The following is a 20,408-nucleotide window of genomic DNA, read 5'->3' on the forward strand; positions in this document are numbered from 1 at the left end:
TTGAATAATAAATAAAAATTACTTCTAGTTTAGATTAGTTACTTCACACATCTTTTGCGTCACGTTATTTGTATGTGTTTATATTTGTTATATTTGTTGGTTTGGGTTTAAAGAACTATTGCATATTTCCCCTTGGTTGATTTTAAAGAATTATTTAATTTTCGCGGTTTGAATTGGTGTTTTTAAATTTGAGTATCCTAATCTAATTGGTTGGCTTTAAACGTTTGGGTCAAAATATTTAAGTAAGTTCGTTTGTGTCAACATTTGAGTGACCTGCCCTGAGAAGGGAAGTTTCTTGCCGGGTAATTAAGAACGAGTTGACGGTCCTTCTTTGGAAGGTGGCGCTTAAGCTGTCAGCTTAGCGTAACACGGAGAACGTTACAGTATTAAGAGAAAAGTATGAGAATTCCTTCGAAACCGCGACGAATAATTCATTTCGTTTTTTTTTTTTTTCTTAAAATACTAGTTTTCAAATCCGAAATAGACCCAAATGATGTTGTTCCATTACTAAGCATGCTTAATTTCCTCAACTTTTCATTACTATTAGCGAATTTGTTTTTGATTCAGTTCCAACCTGGTTCGGGTGTGAAGATTGGGTCTGCTTGTTGCCTGTCGAACGTCAGTGCGAACGTTTGTTTTTGTAACCTGGCTCGGGTTGAGGTTCAAACTCGTCGGCGCCGGTGGTGTAGTGGAAAGCGTGACTACTTTCTCACCCCAATGGGTCTGGGTGAGATTTTTCTGAGGCATAAAAATCTCTGGTCACGTCTTCCTTAGGCAGGGAAGTAAGGCCGTTGGTCCCGTCCAATGTGTGTGTGGAATGGGTGCGATATCCTTGGCAGGTGTGGAAGCTGCCTTCCTGCACATTCGATTGCCGTCATCGAAAACAGGATGAAGAGTTAGTACCATTGTTGGACATTACAATGCATACATTTAAGGAACTGGGAGTTCGATTTTGGATAAGATACAGCCAGGAGTTTAAAGTATATAGTTCAGAGGTGACACATATTCCTTCGCTTCGCTTTGGATTCGAAGTTCACAGTCTGCTGCTGTCATATTTGGATCAAGGAAATTTCTCAAAAAATCAAACTACCATTCTCTCATTGTAGTACAGTCGCATTATAGTTTCACTAGCATCAGCATCTCGCTAGCACGTCATTATCACTTTAATCTTAACACATTTGCGCAAACCGACGAGATTCTCCCGCGCGCTGCGCACACACTAATGCCTAGAATAGTTTGCTCCTATTTCCTACTTTTGATCAACAAACTACTTTCCTATCATATATGAAGATGAAAATTTCTCTGTCGTCTACAACGATCCATAAATCTATCAAAACAACACAGCTCCCGTCTTCGTTTGTTTTTCCGCCTTTGTTTCTCCTAATCAGTTTAAGCTCTATAAGGCTCAATTCAGTACTCGCCGATTCGAATAGATATAATATTAGTTTTACTTTCACTAATACTGTGCTCATACTTTTGAAAATTTGTTTATAAGTACCTCACCTAGTCGTAGGATCGCGATATTTTGATGTTCACATATCTGTCATATAAATTAAAATACCGATCTCGTCTATATGTATATCGCAGTCTTATGCTTACACGACAATATTTGTTTTAACTAGATTAGGAAAATATGTTCCTGCACATAATAACTCAACGTTCTCATTCGTCCGATACTCTGGGTAAAAACTAACTCTCCTTTCCATAGGCAACAAGTGCAACCGACGATATAAAGCTCTCACGCCGCCATACTCGGGTTCGCTTCCACTACCTTCTTCGTTTGAAACCGCTTGATGGCGAACTCGACCAGCCACGCGAACACACACAGGAAGATGCAAACCGACTGCGCGTGTATGCAGATCGGATAGCTGTCGGTCCAATCGCGGATGGCACCGATCAGCGGTCCGAAGGCAATGACAAACACCCCCTTGCCGACCATGTGCCACCCGAAGGCAGCCGGAAGCTTCTCCAGGGACGAATACTCCGACACGCACAGGGTAAAGTTGGCCAGGGCGACCCCACGGAAAAAGCCTGTGATCGACAACCACACCATCAGCTCGCCGTAAGTCCGCTGGTGGGCGACAACTTTTCGGAAAGAAAGAAATACATAATCATCATCACACTCGTTGAGAATCTCTAATTCGATTATACTTACTCGATCTGGTGATGGCCACAAAGACCAGTGCCGTCATAAAAATCAACCGCTTCCGAATTTTTAACTTATCCCCGATCGGTGGCACGATGACACGAGCCGCAATGTCCGTCAGGGCCGAAACCGACAGGAAGAAGGCCGTTTCCGCCTTGCTGAAGCCTAAACTCGACAGGAAGAATGGGGTCACCATCTTGAAGTTCATCTCCGCCACGTAGAAAATCGACAGCCCGAAGAGAATGTTCAAATAGATCACATCCCGCAGCAGACCAACGTCCATCAAGGCCGTGAAGCGCTGGAAGAAGGAAACCTTTGGTTTCACCATCTCCAGCCCCAGTTCCGATTTAACGGTTTCGATCCGCTTCGGAGCACGTGTGAACGAGCCAACGTGCGTATTCACGCGCCGAATGATTTCGTAGTCGACGTCCTCCGCATCGACGTCGCCAGTCTGCGAATGAAGAACGAGAAAAAGAAAAGGGAAAATCAGCTTTCAAGTTGTGTTCGCTCTTCTGCTGCCATCTATCTTAAGGTGATGGCAATAAAAAAAAAGCTTTCCCGCGCACACAAGGGCAAGGGTTCCTCCAACCGGTCTCAAAACCGTTTGATCATACTTACATCCACGTGAATGTGCATACAGCTGCCACTGCCGGTGAAATCCAGCGCCGACAGTCGCGAAACGACAGATTCTCTTCGCTTCCTCAGTGCTAAGCTCATGCTGGCCGTCGAAGTGATCCGCGGGAAAGATGGCCTCGTCCGCATCGACCCTATAACCGTTCCGTTCTGTATGCTGACGCTGGACGTTATCCTCGGGAAGGTTGGCCGCTTCGGCAGCCCGTTCGGTTGTGGCGATGGACAATTTTCCGACAGTTTCCTATCCCTCCGGGGAAACAACAGACTCTTGATCTCCGGCAGACTATCGTTGTCGCCGTCGTCCTCCTGCTCCAGGATGATACCCATCGCGGGAGCTTCCACCATCTCGATGTCAACCTCTTCCTCCTTGAGGTGCCACTTGATGGGTTGCAGCAGAGTGGCCCCGACGGCAGCATGCAGCGCTAGACCGCTGAGAATCAACACCGCACCACGGAAGTCGTACGATTCCAGTAGATATCGGACCAGCTGGGGCATGATTAGCATTCCGATTGCTGTGCCGGCCATCGATAGACCGACGGCCTGGCCTCGCTTTTTCGCAAAGTAATGGTTGAGAGCGACGAAAGCGGCGGACGTTGCCAGCCCGACGCCGATGCCTGGAAATGAAGAGAGGGGCGGATTTGTTTTCAGAGAAAGCTGCGAGTTTTCGGTTACAGGTAATGTCGGGAGCATTTGAAGTCAGTGTGTTATTCTTGCTGTTCAAAAATGCGTCTGATAAGTAAGGCAAAAACTACGGCAAATCCCGAATACGCAATAGATTAGGATTTAGGGATCCGTATACCAATCTACGTTATTTGATTTCTTCTGTTCAATTGAAAGTTTATTACCAAACCGACGGTATTAATTTAAAAAAAAAAACTTCCCCTAAAATACCTGGAAGTTTCAAAGAATTTTAAAAATTTGTTACTAAGGAAAATTTCAAGAAAATAATGAATTTTAAAATACAACCATTTATTACCAGATTCACAGTGGATTAATCTTCAGTAAGAAATAAATTTAAAAAAAAATATTTTTTTTTTTGGTTTCTGAAGACCACTGTCTTTCTGTAACGTTTCCGAAGTTTTTCTAAATTTATGGAACTTTTGAAATTTTCATGGAATTAGAACGAAATAATTAGTATATTTCTTTGATTTTCAACGAAGTTCTCAAGATTTTTCTGAAGTTCATAAAACTTTTCTTAAATTATCGACACTAATTTAAAACTTCTTCAATAGTCTAGACTTTACTGGTGTCTAAACGATTACTGAATTTCTGTAAAGTTCTCTAGACTGCCCTGAATTTATCAGTATTTTTTAAGAACCCGCAACTTTACTGAAATTGATTAATTTGCCTTGGAGTTTTGAAAATGTTCCGTATTATAACCATTATTAACACTCGCTTTTCACTGAACTTATCTATGCTTACCCGAAGTTCTCTAAATTTGTTTAATAATCCAGTAAATTTTCTGATACATATTCATAATTCCCTGACGCGTCTGACGTTTTAGGATCAATCATAGAGTTCTTGGAACAGCCTATAATTCCACGGTTCTCCATAAGTTGCTGCAAATTTGCTTAAGTTAATGGGATTATTCTGAAGCTATCTGATCGTCCTCGAAGTACTCGGAACTTCATTAACTATCTAAAAATATCTAAATTCAGTTCTTCTGCTTGCTAAAAGTTCGTTTTTTTATTAATGGAACTTCGTTTATGTTCTCCAATCAACTTAGCTAAATTTTCTCATTTTTTTAGGTTTTGAAATCTCCATGATATAACACCCTTAAAATATTCTCACGTTTTCCGGATGTTCATAAAACTTCCAGAGATTCTCTCGGAGCTTTGCTGAAGTTTTCGGAAATTCACTGAGCTTCTCGAAACTTCTTGAACGGCCCTTTGATTCTCTGACCTGTCTCTGATCTCGAAGCTTCCATAAAGCTCTTAGTTCTATTGAAGATCTCGGTTCTGCTCGGAAATAAATAGAATTCCCGTAAACACCTTTAAATTTCCCTGAAACTCTCTGGACTTCTGTGAAGTTTTTAAAATATTTCTGAAGGTTCCTTAAAATTCGCGGAACATCTTAAGGGTTCTCGATTTGTGTTTTCAGCACATCATGAAACTATCTTGAATTTATCTAAATTTACGATTCAGATTTTTAATCTATTTAGCTTTTCTGAGGTGCTTAGAGCTTCTTAAAAAGTTTTGCAATACCCCTAAAGTTTTCTAAATTTCTCAAGTTCGCTTGACACCTGTGAAGTTCTCTGAAATTCTAGGAACTTCATAAAAGTTCCTGAAAAGTCTCGGATGCTAAAATAACTGCTTTGAAGTTCTTACAGCTTTCAGTAAGTTTCCCATATTTTCAGCGTGATAACTTCCCTTATGTTCCTGCAGTTTTTTTTTTATAGAGCTTCACTGAAATTCTCAGCTCAGTGACTCGCTACCAACCCTGGAATCTTGGCAAAAAAAAAATAAAGTGTGTAAACCTCATGTTTTTTGTCGTTTTCGAAAAAAATAATTAATAATATCCAACCAACCACCGGCCACCCGTGGCGCTGTTGTTGTAGTGATGATAAAAATGCATCTGTCAAACTTGACTCACATCAGAATTTTTACATTTTAAATAGAAAATTTCTCATGTTTTGTATGTTTTAAATCATTAAGTATGGTAATCATAAAGCTTGTAAAATTGTACGAAAAGTGGCTGTTCGCAATAGCGAAACTTCCAAACGTTCACCACCGTCAGCCGTGTCAACGCGCCACTCTCCGGCAAGAAGCGTTTACAACACTCGCGGTCCTTTTGTGTGTGTATGCGTTACGAATCGAGCCGGCGTAGAGAGAGAGAGAGAGGGAGAAATACAGTCGACCGTCGCTGACTTGGCCGAATCAACAGTGAGCTTGCATCGACTAATCACAGAGCCGAATGTATCATAAATGTAACTTTTTCGTAGTTTTTTGATATTATAAAAGCAATAACTCCTGAAGAGAAGGCTGCCGCGATAGGTCAACACTTCGTCAGCTCCCATAATCTCGGACAAAACATCGTCAGCCCTCATGAATCTGAGGTTGCTGAAAATGCAACCAATCTTCATCAGATTCCCAACATTTTACCCGAGGAATCCAAGATTTGTGCTGACGAACTGTTGGCCTATATCAAATTATCTAAAAACATGAAAGCCCCAGGTTTCGACAACATTCTGAATCTGGAACTCAAACACTTGAGTTCCAGATTCTACAACCATCTGGCACTGATTTTTAATCAGTGCCTCAGACTTGGCTGCTTCCCCTCGTGTTTAAAGTCAGCTAAAGTCATACCGATCCGGAAACCTGGGAAGGATCCGTCCTCTCCTTCAAGTTATCGACCAATCAGCCTTTTCTCAGGGTTATCAAAACTGTTCGAAAGAGCAGTGTACCACCGGCTCCTAACATCTGCCGGTGAAAACAACTGGTTACTCGAGGAACAGTTTGGTTTTCGGAAAGGTCGTTCGACCGTCCACCAGCTAACTCGAGTAACAAACATTCTCAGACGGAACAAGTATGTTTCGAAAACATCTGCCATGGCGTTGTTAGACGTTGAAAAAGCGTTCGACAATGTCTGGCATGATGGCCTGGTGTTCAAATTGCAGCAGTACGGTCTTCCAATCTTCCTAGTGAAGATAATAAACAACTTTCTATCGGACAGGACGTTCCGAGTCTCTCTGAATGGCATCACATCGGATGCTTTCAGCATCGGTGCCGGGGTTCCACAAGGAAGCATCCTTGGCCCCATCCTATTTAACCTGTTCACCTCCGATATGCCGGCTCTCCCTGATGGTGGATCGTTGTCTCTGTTCGCACATGACACATCCATCGTCTACAAGGGTAGGGTCATCGGAGCTCTGACTGCCAAACTTCAGAGAGGCCTAGACGTCCAGTCTGAATACTTCAACAGCTCGAAGATCCGTATCAACGCGGCAAAGATCCAATCTTACCACACTCTAAATCTCCCAGACTTGTTCCGTCGGAGAATAACAAGGTGGAATGGTCCAAAGAGGTCGTGTACCTCGGGCTAACACTAGACAGCAAGCTTCTTTTCAGGGAGCACGTTGACAAAACGAAAAGCAAGTGCAACATCTTGATAAGATCGTTGTATCCACTTATCAACAGGAAGTCAACCCTGTCCCTGAAAAATAAGCTTGTACGGTATGCCAATCTGGGAGAGTTGCGCAAAATGCCATCACCTTAAACTCCAAAGGATCCAGAACAAGATCCTTAGGGTGGTCCTAAACAGTCCCCCGCGGACTAGAAATTCTGAGATCCACCTCCTGGCTGGAATTCAAACATTAGAAGAACGGAGAGTTTTCATCCTGGAAAGGTTCAGAGACACCTGTCTAAGATCAAATCATCAGATCATACGTGATCTAGCACGTTAGGTTAAGTTATACTCATAGTTAGGTAGGTTATCACTTTTTTCAATTCAAATAAAACACATCCCCAAAGGGGTATTCTGTAAACTAGTTGAAAAACGCAAATATTAAATTAGAATATCAAATTAAACAAAGATGAAGAGCCAGGTAGGCTAATCAATTAATATGATAAATCAATGTACTACTGTAATCAACAGAAATAAACATAATTTTGCTACTACTTCTACGAACCATTGTTCAGTTTTATACGAGAAGCCGAAGAATGAACATAGAGAAACACGTCAAATCCAGTGTTTCTGTTTTCCCAAGCGAGAAAAATTTCCATTGTTTTGACCAGATTAGCCGATATGTTCGAGCGCCGCCTCGAAACGGCTTGGGCCCGACCTTCGGAAACAACGTGGTTTCTTTTCACTCGGTGTACCTATATAGCTCGCTACATCCTACAAAAGAGCTGAGTTCTTTTCAAAGCTCATTAGCAAGAATTTTCGGTAGACGAAGCTTATCGTTGGGTGAATTGGAAGCTAGCTTTGGTGAGTCACATCATCGCAATCGTTCGTTAGCGGGCGTGTAGTGGTAATGTACCTTTATCGCCAATTCGTTTCGTTTCGTGTGGTTGTGTTGACAGTGTGTGAACACAATCGCCGCGTCACGGACCAGCAGTGGGCTGATATGTGGTTGGCCATCCATCGATACTAATGTTGGCAATGACCTAACATAAAGGGTGTCCACGATGAAATTGCCACACACAAAATTGATTCGCAAAATTCGAGTTTTCATCCGATTGCCATCAAATTTTCAGGGATTGAGAAATAACTATTAAACTTCATTTTACCATTTTACTCGTATTTTATTTATAGTCCATACGCAAATGCCCGCACCTTGGCCTTAACCCCGGCCATAAGATTCTGCACAACCTGTGAATCAACCGTTTTTTGCATGTAAACCCATACTTTCTTCAGTTCCTCGACTGTCTTCACTACCTTAGGTCGTTTAAGAAGGTGCTGCTTCATAATCGCCCAGTACTTCTCGATGGGGCGGAGCTCCGGAGTGTTGGGAGGGTTGAACATTTTCGGCACGAAATTGACCTTATTGTCCGCATACCACTTCAGCACGTCCTTGGAGTAGTGGCATGAGGCCAAATCCGGCCAGAAGATTGTTGGGACGTTGTGGGCCTTCAGGAGAGGAAGCAGCCGCTTCTGGAGGCACTCTTTTATGTACACCTGTCCGTTCATCGTGTCCTGGGTCACGAAAGGTGCACTCCGCTTCCCGCACGTGCAGATGGCTTGCCAAACCAGGAATTTCTTCGCAAATTTGGACATCTTCTGAGTGCGGACATGCTCCGGAACGCTGAACTTATCCTTGGCCGTGAAAAACAGGTTGCCGGGGATCTGTTTGAAGTCGGCCTTCACATATGTTTCGTCGTCCATGATGCAGCATTCAACTTTCGTCAGCATGTTGAGGTACAACTTCCTGGCACGGGTTTTGGCGGACTTGTTCTGCTTCTCGTCGCGATTAGGGGCCTTTTGTACCTTGAACGTTCGAAGCCCAGCCTTAGTTTTGGCCTTCTGGACAAAACTTCGGCTTAGGTGCAGCTTCTTAGCCACATCCCTAACGGAGGCGTTCGGATTTCGGTTGAAGGCCCCAACTACGCGGTTGTGATTTTTGGTGTTGTACGGAATACTTTTTCCTTCACTTCTGGGCTTCCGATCGGTGGTCAACCGGTCCTCGAACCGCTTAATCACTCGCGACACCGTGGAATTCGCGATTCCCAACGTTTTAGCGATGGAACGATGCGAGAGATCCTTGTTCTCGTGATGAATGCGCAAGATTTTATCACGCACGAGCTGTTCTTTCGACTCCATTTCCGCGAGTTTTGATCACAGGACTTTAAAACTTGCAGGATGTAAATAATGCACTATGAACTAAACCCACCCAAATTTTCATTAAATTCTACCCAACGGTTAAAAAGTTAGAGCAATTTCATAGTGTGGCAATTTCATCGTGGACGCCCTTTATTTCAGTGAAAAGGCAGTGGTTAGCAGTGGGCTAACGTGTTGGTGGCCATTCGTCTCCATCAATGTTGGCAGTGGGCCAACAGTGGCCTTTTAATGAATCCAATGATATCACTGCCTGCAATCAGGAAAATAGTTGATTTTTTAGACTACGCAAACACAAGCTCAACCGCTTAACATTTTCATGGTTGTTACAGGATTTGAACTTTTTCGGGCTTCCGAATTCGGGGAGCAACAAATTCGTGCAGTGGAGAAAGAATTGCAAACAGCAATTGTAACTCCAGAACCAAAAGCGGTGCGATGCTAGTTTTGACCGATTTCCTCTTTTGATGACCATGGCTTCACACTAACCTATTTCGCACTATTTCTGCTATACTCTTGTATCATCCAGAACAACAAACGTACCAATGAATGTGTTTGCCGTCGAGTTATTAACGAAACAGAAAGTCAATGAAGAGAATCGATCAAAATCACTTGCATCCCTGCTTCCAAGTTTGGTTACAAGATTACAGCTCTGGAGAGCATTTTGTGTGTCGTTCTGAATATGGCGATGTTGCGCAATTGCATCCTCCCTATTCACACACGCCCGAAGATCGGAGGCGATTGCCACTTCGACTTGTTTTGCCTACTAACGACTCTCTGATGACTTTGTTGGGGAAACAGCATATGCATGTACATAATTGGTGGACTCGTTTGTTATTTCGACGCTTTGGACAATGCTTAACATTTACCACCTCCGTCAAAATCGATGCGTGGAAATATTTCTGATCGATTGGTGATACAATTATTGAAATTGGTCCAGGGGCAGCTGAGTTATTAACGTTCAAAATCTTTCATAATTTCGTTACATGTTCCATTTTCGGTTTTCACTAAGCGTGCCCCCATTAGGAAATCACAGACGTAGTCCTACGTCAAAAGCAAAAATTGATTGGAGGAGATTGACGCATTTGACCACAAACGTTTGATTGCTGGATACATTATCAAAGAGCCTTGGGGGGTGATGTGGCTGGCGGCAAGGCGAGCGAATGTTCAATGAAAATTAACTCTTAAACAACAATAATTTATGGTGGTCCTGAAAAGAACCGTTTAGTTGTGATGGTAGAGGAATGCTGAGCTATTAGGGTGTTCAACACGGATGAGGCTGTTGTTTGGAACGAGGGTGACGCGATTGGCATAGATGGCCTACAGCGGCTCACGACGAGCAGTAGCGGTTGCAGGCAATCGGTGATAATCTTAACTGTCATAGCAACAATTGCACATTCGTGCAATTTTCAATAGTGACATTTTGAAAATGATAAATTCTCAATTTTAACAGATGCGTAGAAATATTTATGATTAAAATTATTGAAATTGGTCCAGGGGCAGCTAAGCAATTAACGTTTAAAATCTTTCATTATTTTGTTACATGTTCCATTTTTGGGTTTCACAAAGTCTACCCCCATATATAAATCACAGACGTAGTCCAACGCCAAAAAAATGCGTCGGACCTCCATATCCGGTCTCTAGACTTCATTCTAATTCCGAAAACACCCATTTTGAAGGGTATTTGACAGCGTATCTCTATTTTTATGAATCCGGAAGCCACCATATTGGATTCCAAGATGGCGTTTGACATCGATTTACGGTCTCTAGACGTCATCCCGATTCCCATATTGAAGGGTATTTTAAAGTACTTCCCATTCAAAGTGTTTTTTTATGTTACTTCATACGAGAAGTTTGCGATTTTCAGAGTTGGTTGGAAATGCTATCTAACATGAAGCTTTAGTGTGATAATTTATTAGCTAGAGAATGATCTTTAGAAGAGGGTAGGTAGATAGTTCCGTTGGAGTACGACAGTTTGAAAATTGAATAGAAGTTGAAAATGAGCGAGGGGCCATTAATGCGACAGCACAAAGTCAAACGCACACTTTTCGCCTAACCCATACGATGTACGCGGAGATTTGAAGTATGTCTGTAGATTTGTCTGCTTTCACATGTTTGGCAAAAAATAAAAAAAAGGCCATCACAAATGCAAACCCAATATTTGCAATAGCAATATTTGGTCGAATATATTTGGCCATTACACCTTGGTCAAATATATTTTTCAAAATTTACCAAATATTTGTCGTTTTGTCAAACAGTGCGATGTCAGCTTTAAAAGCGAAGCTTTTACTGCGTGCATATTTTATTGATGGTCTTCAAAGACCAATCCTACATACGTAGACTGAGCTCCATACGAACTGACATGACCGTTCCAAATCATCTGGAAATGGTTGAATTCGAACACAAACCTGGTTCATTTGTCTCTAGCGAACAATTATTACTATTGTATTCGAAGTTTCATAGAATTCTGAGAGGTAAAATCTGAACATCGTTTATTTTGTTTTGCGGTTTGGCGTGAATGCTCACGATAATCGGGATTTCGGGGAACACCATAATCAGGAAGTTATGGTGTGATGCTGATAACTTTGTTCACGTGGATCGAAGCGTTGAATATTTAACCGATTTGTCGTGAAAGATCAGTAAAAGTATGTAACTTAGTGTTCACCGTGAGTGTTATGAGAAAATTGCAAAATGATCTGAAATGAGCATCCGGAAGGTCTTTACCTCCAGAAAAACTTTATCGTGAATGAAAATGCAGACAAAATTTTCAGGCCACAGCACAGTTTTTTTTAATTTTGAGATAACACGGTTTTTTTACGCGGTACGTAAAAAAAACTTGAGTGTACTCAACGCATCTTGTAATTCACGCGACGCCCTCAAGTACTCATTCGACCTTTACTTAAATCCTCAGGCTGTCCAAAACCACGCTGATAGTTCTGTGAGATCTTAGACCCCTACACGCTATGTCTGAAGGCACTTTTTTTGCAACATTCATGTACCTCAGTTTTATCTTCACAGGAAGTTAGTATTGATCCTAACAATCAAATCTGCGAAGGTTTTAAAATATTTCATCTTGGGTTTTTTGAGAAAAAGTGTTTTGAAGTTTACTTAGCTGTTAACAAAGGCGTATACGGACTATTGATTATACAAAACTGTTACGGATCGAAACAAATTCAGCTGAAAATGATTCAAAAGAGGATTAAAGTTGTCAAAACACAAAGTTTCAATTATACAGTAAGATTCGCTCTTCGGTACCGTCAGATATCGTAACAATGTCAGAATGTTTAAATTAATAAAATAATTAAACAATGGTTTAGTCTCTAAATTTACTATTATTGAGCCATTCCATTGCAAAACGATATACACTGGAGTCGCTTTTACGCGGTTTTTTTTTTTACGCGGTTTTTTCTTACGCGGTCTTTTTTTACGCGGTTTTTTTTACGCGGATTTCGGAATTTACGCGGTTTTTGTTTACGCGGATTCCGGAATTTACGCGGTTTTTTTTTTGACGCGGTTTTTTTTTACGCGGGACGTATTACCCGCATAAAAAGCGACTCCAGTGTAGTGGTTCTCAGAATTGGGTAGGAAATGGTAGTTTTGATCCTTATCGCAAAATATTTTTTTTTATTTTGTCATTAGGGTAACTATTTCAACGTTAGGGTAGTCCAAAAAATCGTTTATTTTTTATTTTTTTTTTCAAAAATGACTTTTTTCAAAAAATTATTACCTTTGAACAACTGGGCCAATTTCAAAGATCAAAATATCAAATGAAAGGTTATTAAAAGTACTTGTAATGATGAAATATAAAGATATTAAAAATAGGGATTTTATATTTGAAAACATTGATTGTATTCGATTATTATGGTTTTCATGGTTTTTAGGTAGAGGGTGTTTTTATATTTTTCTTAAAAAATTTAGGCTTTTTTACACAACATATCGAAAAGTCAGCATGTGTTGTTTTTCATTAGCTGATGATTAAAATTTCATCCTTGAGAAAATGCACGATTATCAATCAGGCAATGGCGTTTATCAAGCACCTACAATGGCGACCAGCGAATTCAAATTCCGTATGCTGAGTCGCATTTGTGGCAGCCACCATATTGCGTTATTGGGATCATTCTTGGCCGCGTTGTCTTTCCTCATAGCTGATTTGAGGCCGAGCTGGATAGTTTGACGGCCAAAGTAATAAAAGTATAGTTTAAAGTCATGTAAAATATAAACTTATAAAGATAACTGTTACATACTAACCCTATTAACACTCAGATTAAGATCTTTCTTAAAGCTAAGTAAATCTTCGTGAGAAATCTTAGATTTTTTTCCTGACTGTTTTAAATTTAAACCCATTGGTCTTCCTGCAACGTTTGAAAAATTAACCTAGGCTAGTTTTTTGCCTGCCAACTATCTAATGCTTTTGGCAACAAAGTGATGCTTACTTTCATCTGCCAATTTGGAGAGATTCTGAAGTTTCCAGTGTTCACTATATGCATGACGTTTCTCAGGAGAAACCTGCGTCCGACATAATTTGAAATTCTTTATGAATTGATTTTTTTCTGTGGTGTTTTTTTCTTACAAATATCTACACACCCGCACAACTTTGACTGTCGAGTTTGGTTTGAACTTCTTGTTAATATCTTTCTTCTGGATATTTGTGAACCTCAATTTTCATAAACTGCTTCCTTTTTTATACCGGTAAACGGAAATGTAACATGCGTGAGCCGTACTCACGATTTTTTTAGGTGATAAAATCTCATTTTTACGCCCTTCCACCCTGCTCATGCCCTCGATCACATTTCATAAAGGAAGCGAAAAAGAGAAAGAGATATCGCAACAAATTCTCACTATTTTACCTGTTTTATAAGAGTTGTTCCACCAACGACCCGATGATACAGCTTATAGAAGTTACATTCAAATTCAAATCCCTGTTCATAAGTTTTTTCTTGATTTCGTTGAACTTCGATGAAATTCTTCAAACTTGCATGATTTTCTTTGATGTTCTTGATTTTTTTTCCTGAAATTTTCAGATATTTTTTTAAAATTCATAGTATTTTCCTAATGTTATTAAATCTTCCCTGTGATTCACAGAACATCCTAAAGTTTGCAAAAATTTCCTCACGTTTAAAGAACTGTTTGCAGAACATCATTGAAATTCATATAATGTTTCTATAGTTCATAGAACTCTCTTGAAGTTCGTAGAACTTACCAGGAGGACATTCAACTCATATGAAGCTCACAAAATGTCCCTGAAGTTGGCAGATCTGGAGAGCGAAGCACACCTTTAAAGTTTGAAGAATTTTTCTGAAGTTCAATGAACTTCTTTGAAAGTTGTTGAATTTTTCTGCTTCTTTGGAGGAACTTATTTAAAGTTTGCCGAACTTTCCTAAAATTCACTACAGTTCCCTATAGTTCGCAAAATTTCCTAGAAAGTCGCTGAACCTTACTGAATGTTTCCTTATTCAAAATATGGGAATTGCAATGAAGCTTTAGCAATTCTGTTGTAATTCAAGGTTAGGACTACCTAAACTCACTGGGCAAACATAGCTAACCTTGTGAGTTTCATTCCTGTATTATCGGAAAGACGATTTTCAAACCAATTCGTCATGGGTGCCAGAATTTATTTTCGATCTCGCCATTAAGTCAAACATCTATATTTTTTTAAATCCAAGCTTATTTAACTTCACCACCTGCTGAGTACGGGACACAAAACTTTCGGATACCTACTATCTCCTTTATTGAACTCCAGTAAAAATCTTTCAACGATCATCGCTACTAAAGTGGCTTGATTTTTTTTACAAAGTTGCTTTTTCGAAGCACAACAAGCGAACTCTCTATTTTCTTCATGCAGTTTTTTTAAATATTTTTCTCCAGATTTTGTACACGATACCTCCAATAAAAACAAAAACACTCGAAACAGGACGAAAATCAATGCCTACTACGATTACGTGGCTGCCTCAGACTGTCCTGCTCGTTTCTTTCTCTTTTACTCTTATGAGGGAAGAGAGATTTAGAAGTTGTTCTAGCAAAAAATATTAATTGCTGTGGTCAAAGTCGACATAATCAATACGGATCTTACTTGAGAGTCAAAGAGAACTATTTAATGCCATTTGGATTAATGCAATCATCATTTGAACCTTGTAGTGCATTTGTTCAATTCGTAATAGTTTTGTATCGTCAATAGTCCATATATGCCTTCATAATCGGCTTTGTAAACTTCAAAACACTTTTTCTCAAAAAACCCAAGATGAAATATTTTAAAACCATCACAGATTTGATTTTTAGGATCAATACTAACATCCTGTCAAGGAAAATCTGAGGTACATGAATGTTGCAAAAAAAGTGCCTTCAGACATAGCGTGCCCTAGCTCTGCGTTATCAATCATCCACATAAAATGTTAAAAATTTGTATGGACCGTGGACATTTGCCAACTTTTCTCCCTTTCCCAAACTGCCCACGTGGTAGGGGAACTGGGGGTAAAATGAACACCCTAAGCAATTCCACCGTTTTCTCTTTTATAAACTAATAAAATATTTGTCTTACTGCGTAACATTAAGCTTCCCTTCATATTTAAAATAGTGAACTATAGCAATGTATCAAAAACAACAAGTTTTCAATATAATTCCTGTATTTCCACCAGCTCATAATACAAGGCTGATTTTTATATGCGGGTAAAATGAACATACAGTGGGGGTAATATGAACAGATGCTCGGGGAAAAATGAACATGTAGTGGGGGCATAATGAACATACAGAAGGAGTAGTTTGCTCCAGTGCGGGGGGGGGGGGGAATTAACATTATTTTATATAGTTATCTTTCAACGATTACGTAAACTGTAAATCTTCAACATAGCTTTAGAAACAACATTGCATACAGTTAGGAATAAACGTTTCCAAAATAAATGCCGGGAAATGCCGAGTTCGCCAGTACTTTCCACGAATAAATTAAACATCTAGTATTAAAATTAGGTAAACATGATAAGGTTTCCTCATAAAAGCTGTTTATCATAAAAAAAATATGGTAAAATGGTAAAAAACGGTAATTAAGGTACAAAACCATTTATTCAATCAGTAATAATTCATGGAACAAATCAAAATAATGAGTCGTAATTCAACAATCAACAAATCAAAAGAGTTATGTATCAGTTACATATGCGACATCGAAAACCATCATCGTTGCTACATTTAGCATGAAGCCAATTCAAACAGGCGAGGCATTTCCTCCACCCATAACCATCACTTGAATCAGAAAAAGAATCACCACACAATTCGCATACGGTATCTTCGCAACGTTCATCCGATATTTGAAATTTAACTCGCTTCTTTGGTAGTTTTCGCCCTTTCTTGATCGACTTGATGGTTTTTGTTGCCTCAGCTGTAGCCAGGTCTTGACGGTAGCTTTCGGTGGTTATCTCCACTGCCTTTTCCGATTTACGCTTTCGTTTTGTTACTCTAGGAATAGACATCTTCGGCAAAGGTAAAATTTGAGACGGTGTTATGTTGAATGATGAGTTCGGAGAGGTTTCAGAAACTGCATCAACTTGAGCGACAAAAGAAGAATCTGGTCTACCAATTAAAAGCTCGTCTGTGCTATCGTGGTGTTCTGGTGGAACTGAATCAATGGTAAAAACCGGAAGCGTTACTTGCTGCACTGTGGATTCATCAACTACCATCGGACTTGTCACTGTGATTAATGTTACAGTAATGGTTTCTGGTTGATCTGTAACTTCAGCTGGGACAAAGGCATCATCACTGAAGACATTTCGATTGTATGGCCAAATACCACTTTTCCGAAAACCACTCGTGGCCACACTAGCAGAAGCAGCCTTGAGAAAAGCGGCACCCATCAATTTGGAGACGTCATATAGTCCAATGGTTCGTTCTGGGTTTTGATGCATGAAGTCCTCAGAAGCTCTCGCGTAGTAACTTTTAAATGGTCCCATGGAAGCCACATCTAAGGGCTGCATTTTGTTACTGCAATGTGGCGGCAACACGAGAACTGTAACAAAATTAGCACGAGCTCTTTCAGCAAATGCCAGATTTTTGATGTGGGAGCTGTGACCATCAATTATCAGGAGTGCAGGGTGTTCCATCGTAGGGTTTACGTTTACCAGAAAGTGGTTAAACCAGTCGAGGAAGATTTCACTGGTCATGTAAGGATTGCAGTTGAACTTCGTGCCATTCGGTGCTCCTTTTTTAAGCGCATCGTGCATGCGTACTCGGGGGAAAATCATGTAAGGCGGCACATGTTGCCCTGGCGCGGACATGCACATCATTACGGTGGTTAATACACCTCTCTTACCCGATGTTATGGACCCTTTCTAAGCAGCAATTTTCATCTTTTTCGGAGGGACCTGTGTTTGTTACAATGCTAAAGTAAATATGAAATATGTTAAAAGAAAACTATAAAATTTACCGTGCTAATACCGGTTTCGTCAGCATTGAATATGCGTGACGGAGGAAACTGCTTGCTGTCCAATGTGTCACCAAGAATGTCGTAAAAAGCACCCACGGAAACTTTGTTAAACCCTCTTGCTCGAGCCGCAGATGTAGCTTCAGGTTTCCGAAAGGAAAGGGTTCGATTCCGCTTAAGAAACCCCTCTAGCCAGTTTCTACCTGCCATCTTTAGTTTGTGACTGAACGGTTGCACCAGTTCCATTTCCTGTTCAGTAGAGAACACCAATGTTTTCGATCCTAGGCGTTTCTTCTTCTGCGGGCGAGCGTGATCCTTGGGATCTGGTATTTGATAGATGCAGCTCTTACAGACATTGCCGCTGCCATTTGTGTGTCTGTCCATTTTACCCCCATCATGAACTGTTCATTTTACCCCCAGAGCATTAATTGTTTTCGAGTGCTAATTTAAATCGAATTATTGATGAAAATACTTACAGTCTTCGATAAATCCGCAGGAATTCGTCAAGTTAACGAAACTGATGGCTATATTTGGTTAGATTTCGATTGTTCACTTTCAAAAAGCTTATTTTCTGCGAGCGTAAATAACTTTCACAGTCCGAATCGAGCCGGTAATTTAGTTTTGATTTTTTTTTCTTCTCATTTGACAGCTCCTGATTAGTACAGGGTGTTTCAAACAGCTTAACATACTCTTCGGATAGGGTAGCTGATAATGTGGTTCTGAATTTAACTATTTTTGCCGTGATTTCACTACATGTTCATTTTACCCCACCTGTTCATTTTACCCCCAGTTCCCCTATATGGATAGCCCGTCTTTGTCTTCGGACCTTTTGTGACAGAAATCATGAAAGTTGTTAACGGTGAAGTGAACTTCAAAATAACAAGAGAGAGAGAATGGTCAAAAAGAATGATGAACATTTGGAGAAAAAAAAACGAAACTACTCCTAAGGATCATACCAAACCAAGCAACCTACCGTTTATCACACTGTAGGTGGCCAGAATGTGCGCCATGCTGGTGGCCGGTGAGGTAAGCGCAAGCCCTAGCCAGCAAAGCAGTGATCCGGCGATGGCCACCTTCCGGTAGGAGAACTCCTTCAACAGGGGTCCCACAAAGAGGCCGGAAAAGTTCATCATCACATCCAGCGCGCTGATGATGATGGCCGCTCCCGTCGTGCCTACTTGCAAATCATTCAGCAAATCGCCAAACAGCAACCCAAACGAAGGCTCTATCGAGCGCGTTGATAGCTAGATATAAGATTTGAAAAACAAAAAAAGGGAGAAACATAAAAACCAAACAAAGCAATCCGAAAAATAAAAGCGTGCAAGCGCGTGGGCGGATCGAAGCAGGCGTCGGAATTTGATTTCGAGTGATTTGAAGCGAAATTTAATGAAATATTGCAAATACTTACATTGACCAAACTGACGCCGAAGGTGGCGACCCAGCCCCAGCCACCATCCGGGGCGACTTTTTTAGCCGCCCTCAGCTTTTCCATGGTGGGCAGCGGCGGCGGCCGATTCGAGATGACGTCCTGTTGGAAAGCGTGATGGCGTCAGCGTTTGAGATCGGCTCGTGCAATCCGTTCTCTGTTAGTTGACAGCTGCTCAAACAAACTGCAATAAAACAGAAAATATAACCGCATAAATAAATGTGCAATCGATTACACAGCCCTCGTCCGTGTCTGCAGAATATGAAAACATAATAATAGATAAAGTTCAAAGAAATATCTGTGAATCAATAAGAAGAACGGGCACTCGAGAGGCAAACACCTACGCAGCTTATAAGTAGAAAAAAATCCATTGTTTTGGATGTGTTATCGATGACGGACAGCGAGCAACGATGCGATATCGAGTGCTTTCAAACAATAATAATGAATTTTGCGATAAGCAGAATGAAGAAGATTGCATTTACAACCGGGCATTTTTTTTTTCGTTGCTTACGCAATTTTCCGCGCGTGTTTGAACTGACAAAATTCGACACCAGCTACGATTGGAATCCTATGTACATACAGTGTAATTGACGATTCCTGATTGGGCTCGTCATAAATTCATTATTGTTCAAGGTCCGGTTTGATATTTGGGAATGGGATTCTCTGAAGATTAACCATCCCTCGGAAGTTCTCCGAAAAAAATGCACTGAGGCACCAAAACTTAAGAATCTTAAAAGGCATGACTACTGATCTTGGACGGTTTTGATTTCATACGACACTAATGAATTTAAGGTTCGAATCCAGTTCATTCGCAGTTTTTTTTTTGTTTTAAGTTTCATAAACTCATATGCTACCCGGAACCGAAAAATTACCCAAAATAACTCATCTCCCATGTTCCGTTCAATAAGCTAATTTTCAGTAAACCGCTTATAGTAGTTTACATACTACGGCAAAGACTACGGCAAAAATAATTACTTACTTGTGAGTATTTTATACGCAAAATTAAGTTCAATTGACTCAAATTTGAAAATATCTCCTATACTCACTAATAGCTTATTGAACGATAGTCATGAGAAAATCGAATCTCCCGTTCAGTTTTTGACAACAACAAAAAGTGAGAGTGGGATGCAAAATTCAAAATAACCCAAAATTAAATAAAAAGATCTTAAATTTAGGGTATGTTTTTCTCTGTGTAGACAATCGCATTGTCTTGACTAAGAAGAGCATCATCAAGATACCTTATAACCTGCTATAACTCCCCAGTCTGGCCATTGTTTAAGAGTTCCATATTAAACAAAACCATTATTCAACATTGGATTTCAGATAAAGTACAAAAATCAATATGTGTGCTGGAATTTAAGATCCCAATTAAACTTAAAAATTATTATTGTCAAATAAAGACCAATGCAAACTCCCACCGCAATCATAGGTTACTTTTTGTTTACATTCGCCCGGCATCTCACTCACCACATCCAAGTGAACGACGACGCACAGAGCCGGCAGAGGAGCGCGAAACGAAATCAAAACAA

General features: G+C 40.4%; 1 protein-coding gene across 2 annotated transcripts in view; it reads right to left on the bottom strand.

Annotated features, from left to right (window-relative positions):
- Positions 1-1,106: 1,106 nt before the first annotated feature.
- The window catches only part of LOC135702779 (uncharacterized), a 117,449-nt gene continuing 98,147 nt past the window's right edge, over positions 1,107-20,408 (bottom strand). For both annotated transcript variants that reach the window (XM_065223825.1, XM_065223823.1), the window contains exons 2-6: positions 18,862-19,063; positions 18,427-18,697; positions 2,765-3,393; positions 2,156-2,597; positions 1,107-2,085 (exon numbers count right to left, since the gene is read on the bottom strand). In XM_065223825.1, the coding sequence (XP_065079897.1) occupies positions 1,739-2,085; positions 2,156-2,597; positions 2,765-3,393; positions 18,427-18,697; positions 18,862-18,945 (1,773 nt within the window). In that variant the 5' untranslated portion in view covers positions 18,946-19,063 and the 3' untranslated portion in view covers positions 1,107-1,738. The remainder of the gene's footprint in view (positions 2,086-2,155; positions 2,598-2,764; positions 3,394-18,426; positions 18,698-18,861; positions 19,064-20,408) is intronic.

The sequence above is a fragment of the Ochlerotatus camptorhynchus genome, unplaced genomic scaffold, assembly GCF_037179485.1.
Source record: "Ochlerotatus camptorhynchus isolate MF236.1 unplaced genomic scaffold, CSIRO-AGI_Acam_v1.1 ptg000197l, whole genome shotgun sequence".
NCBI classification, from domain to species: Eukaryota; Metazoa; Arthropoda; class Insecta; order Diptera; family Culicidae; genus Ochlerotatus; species Ochlerotatus camptorhynchus.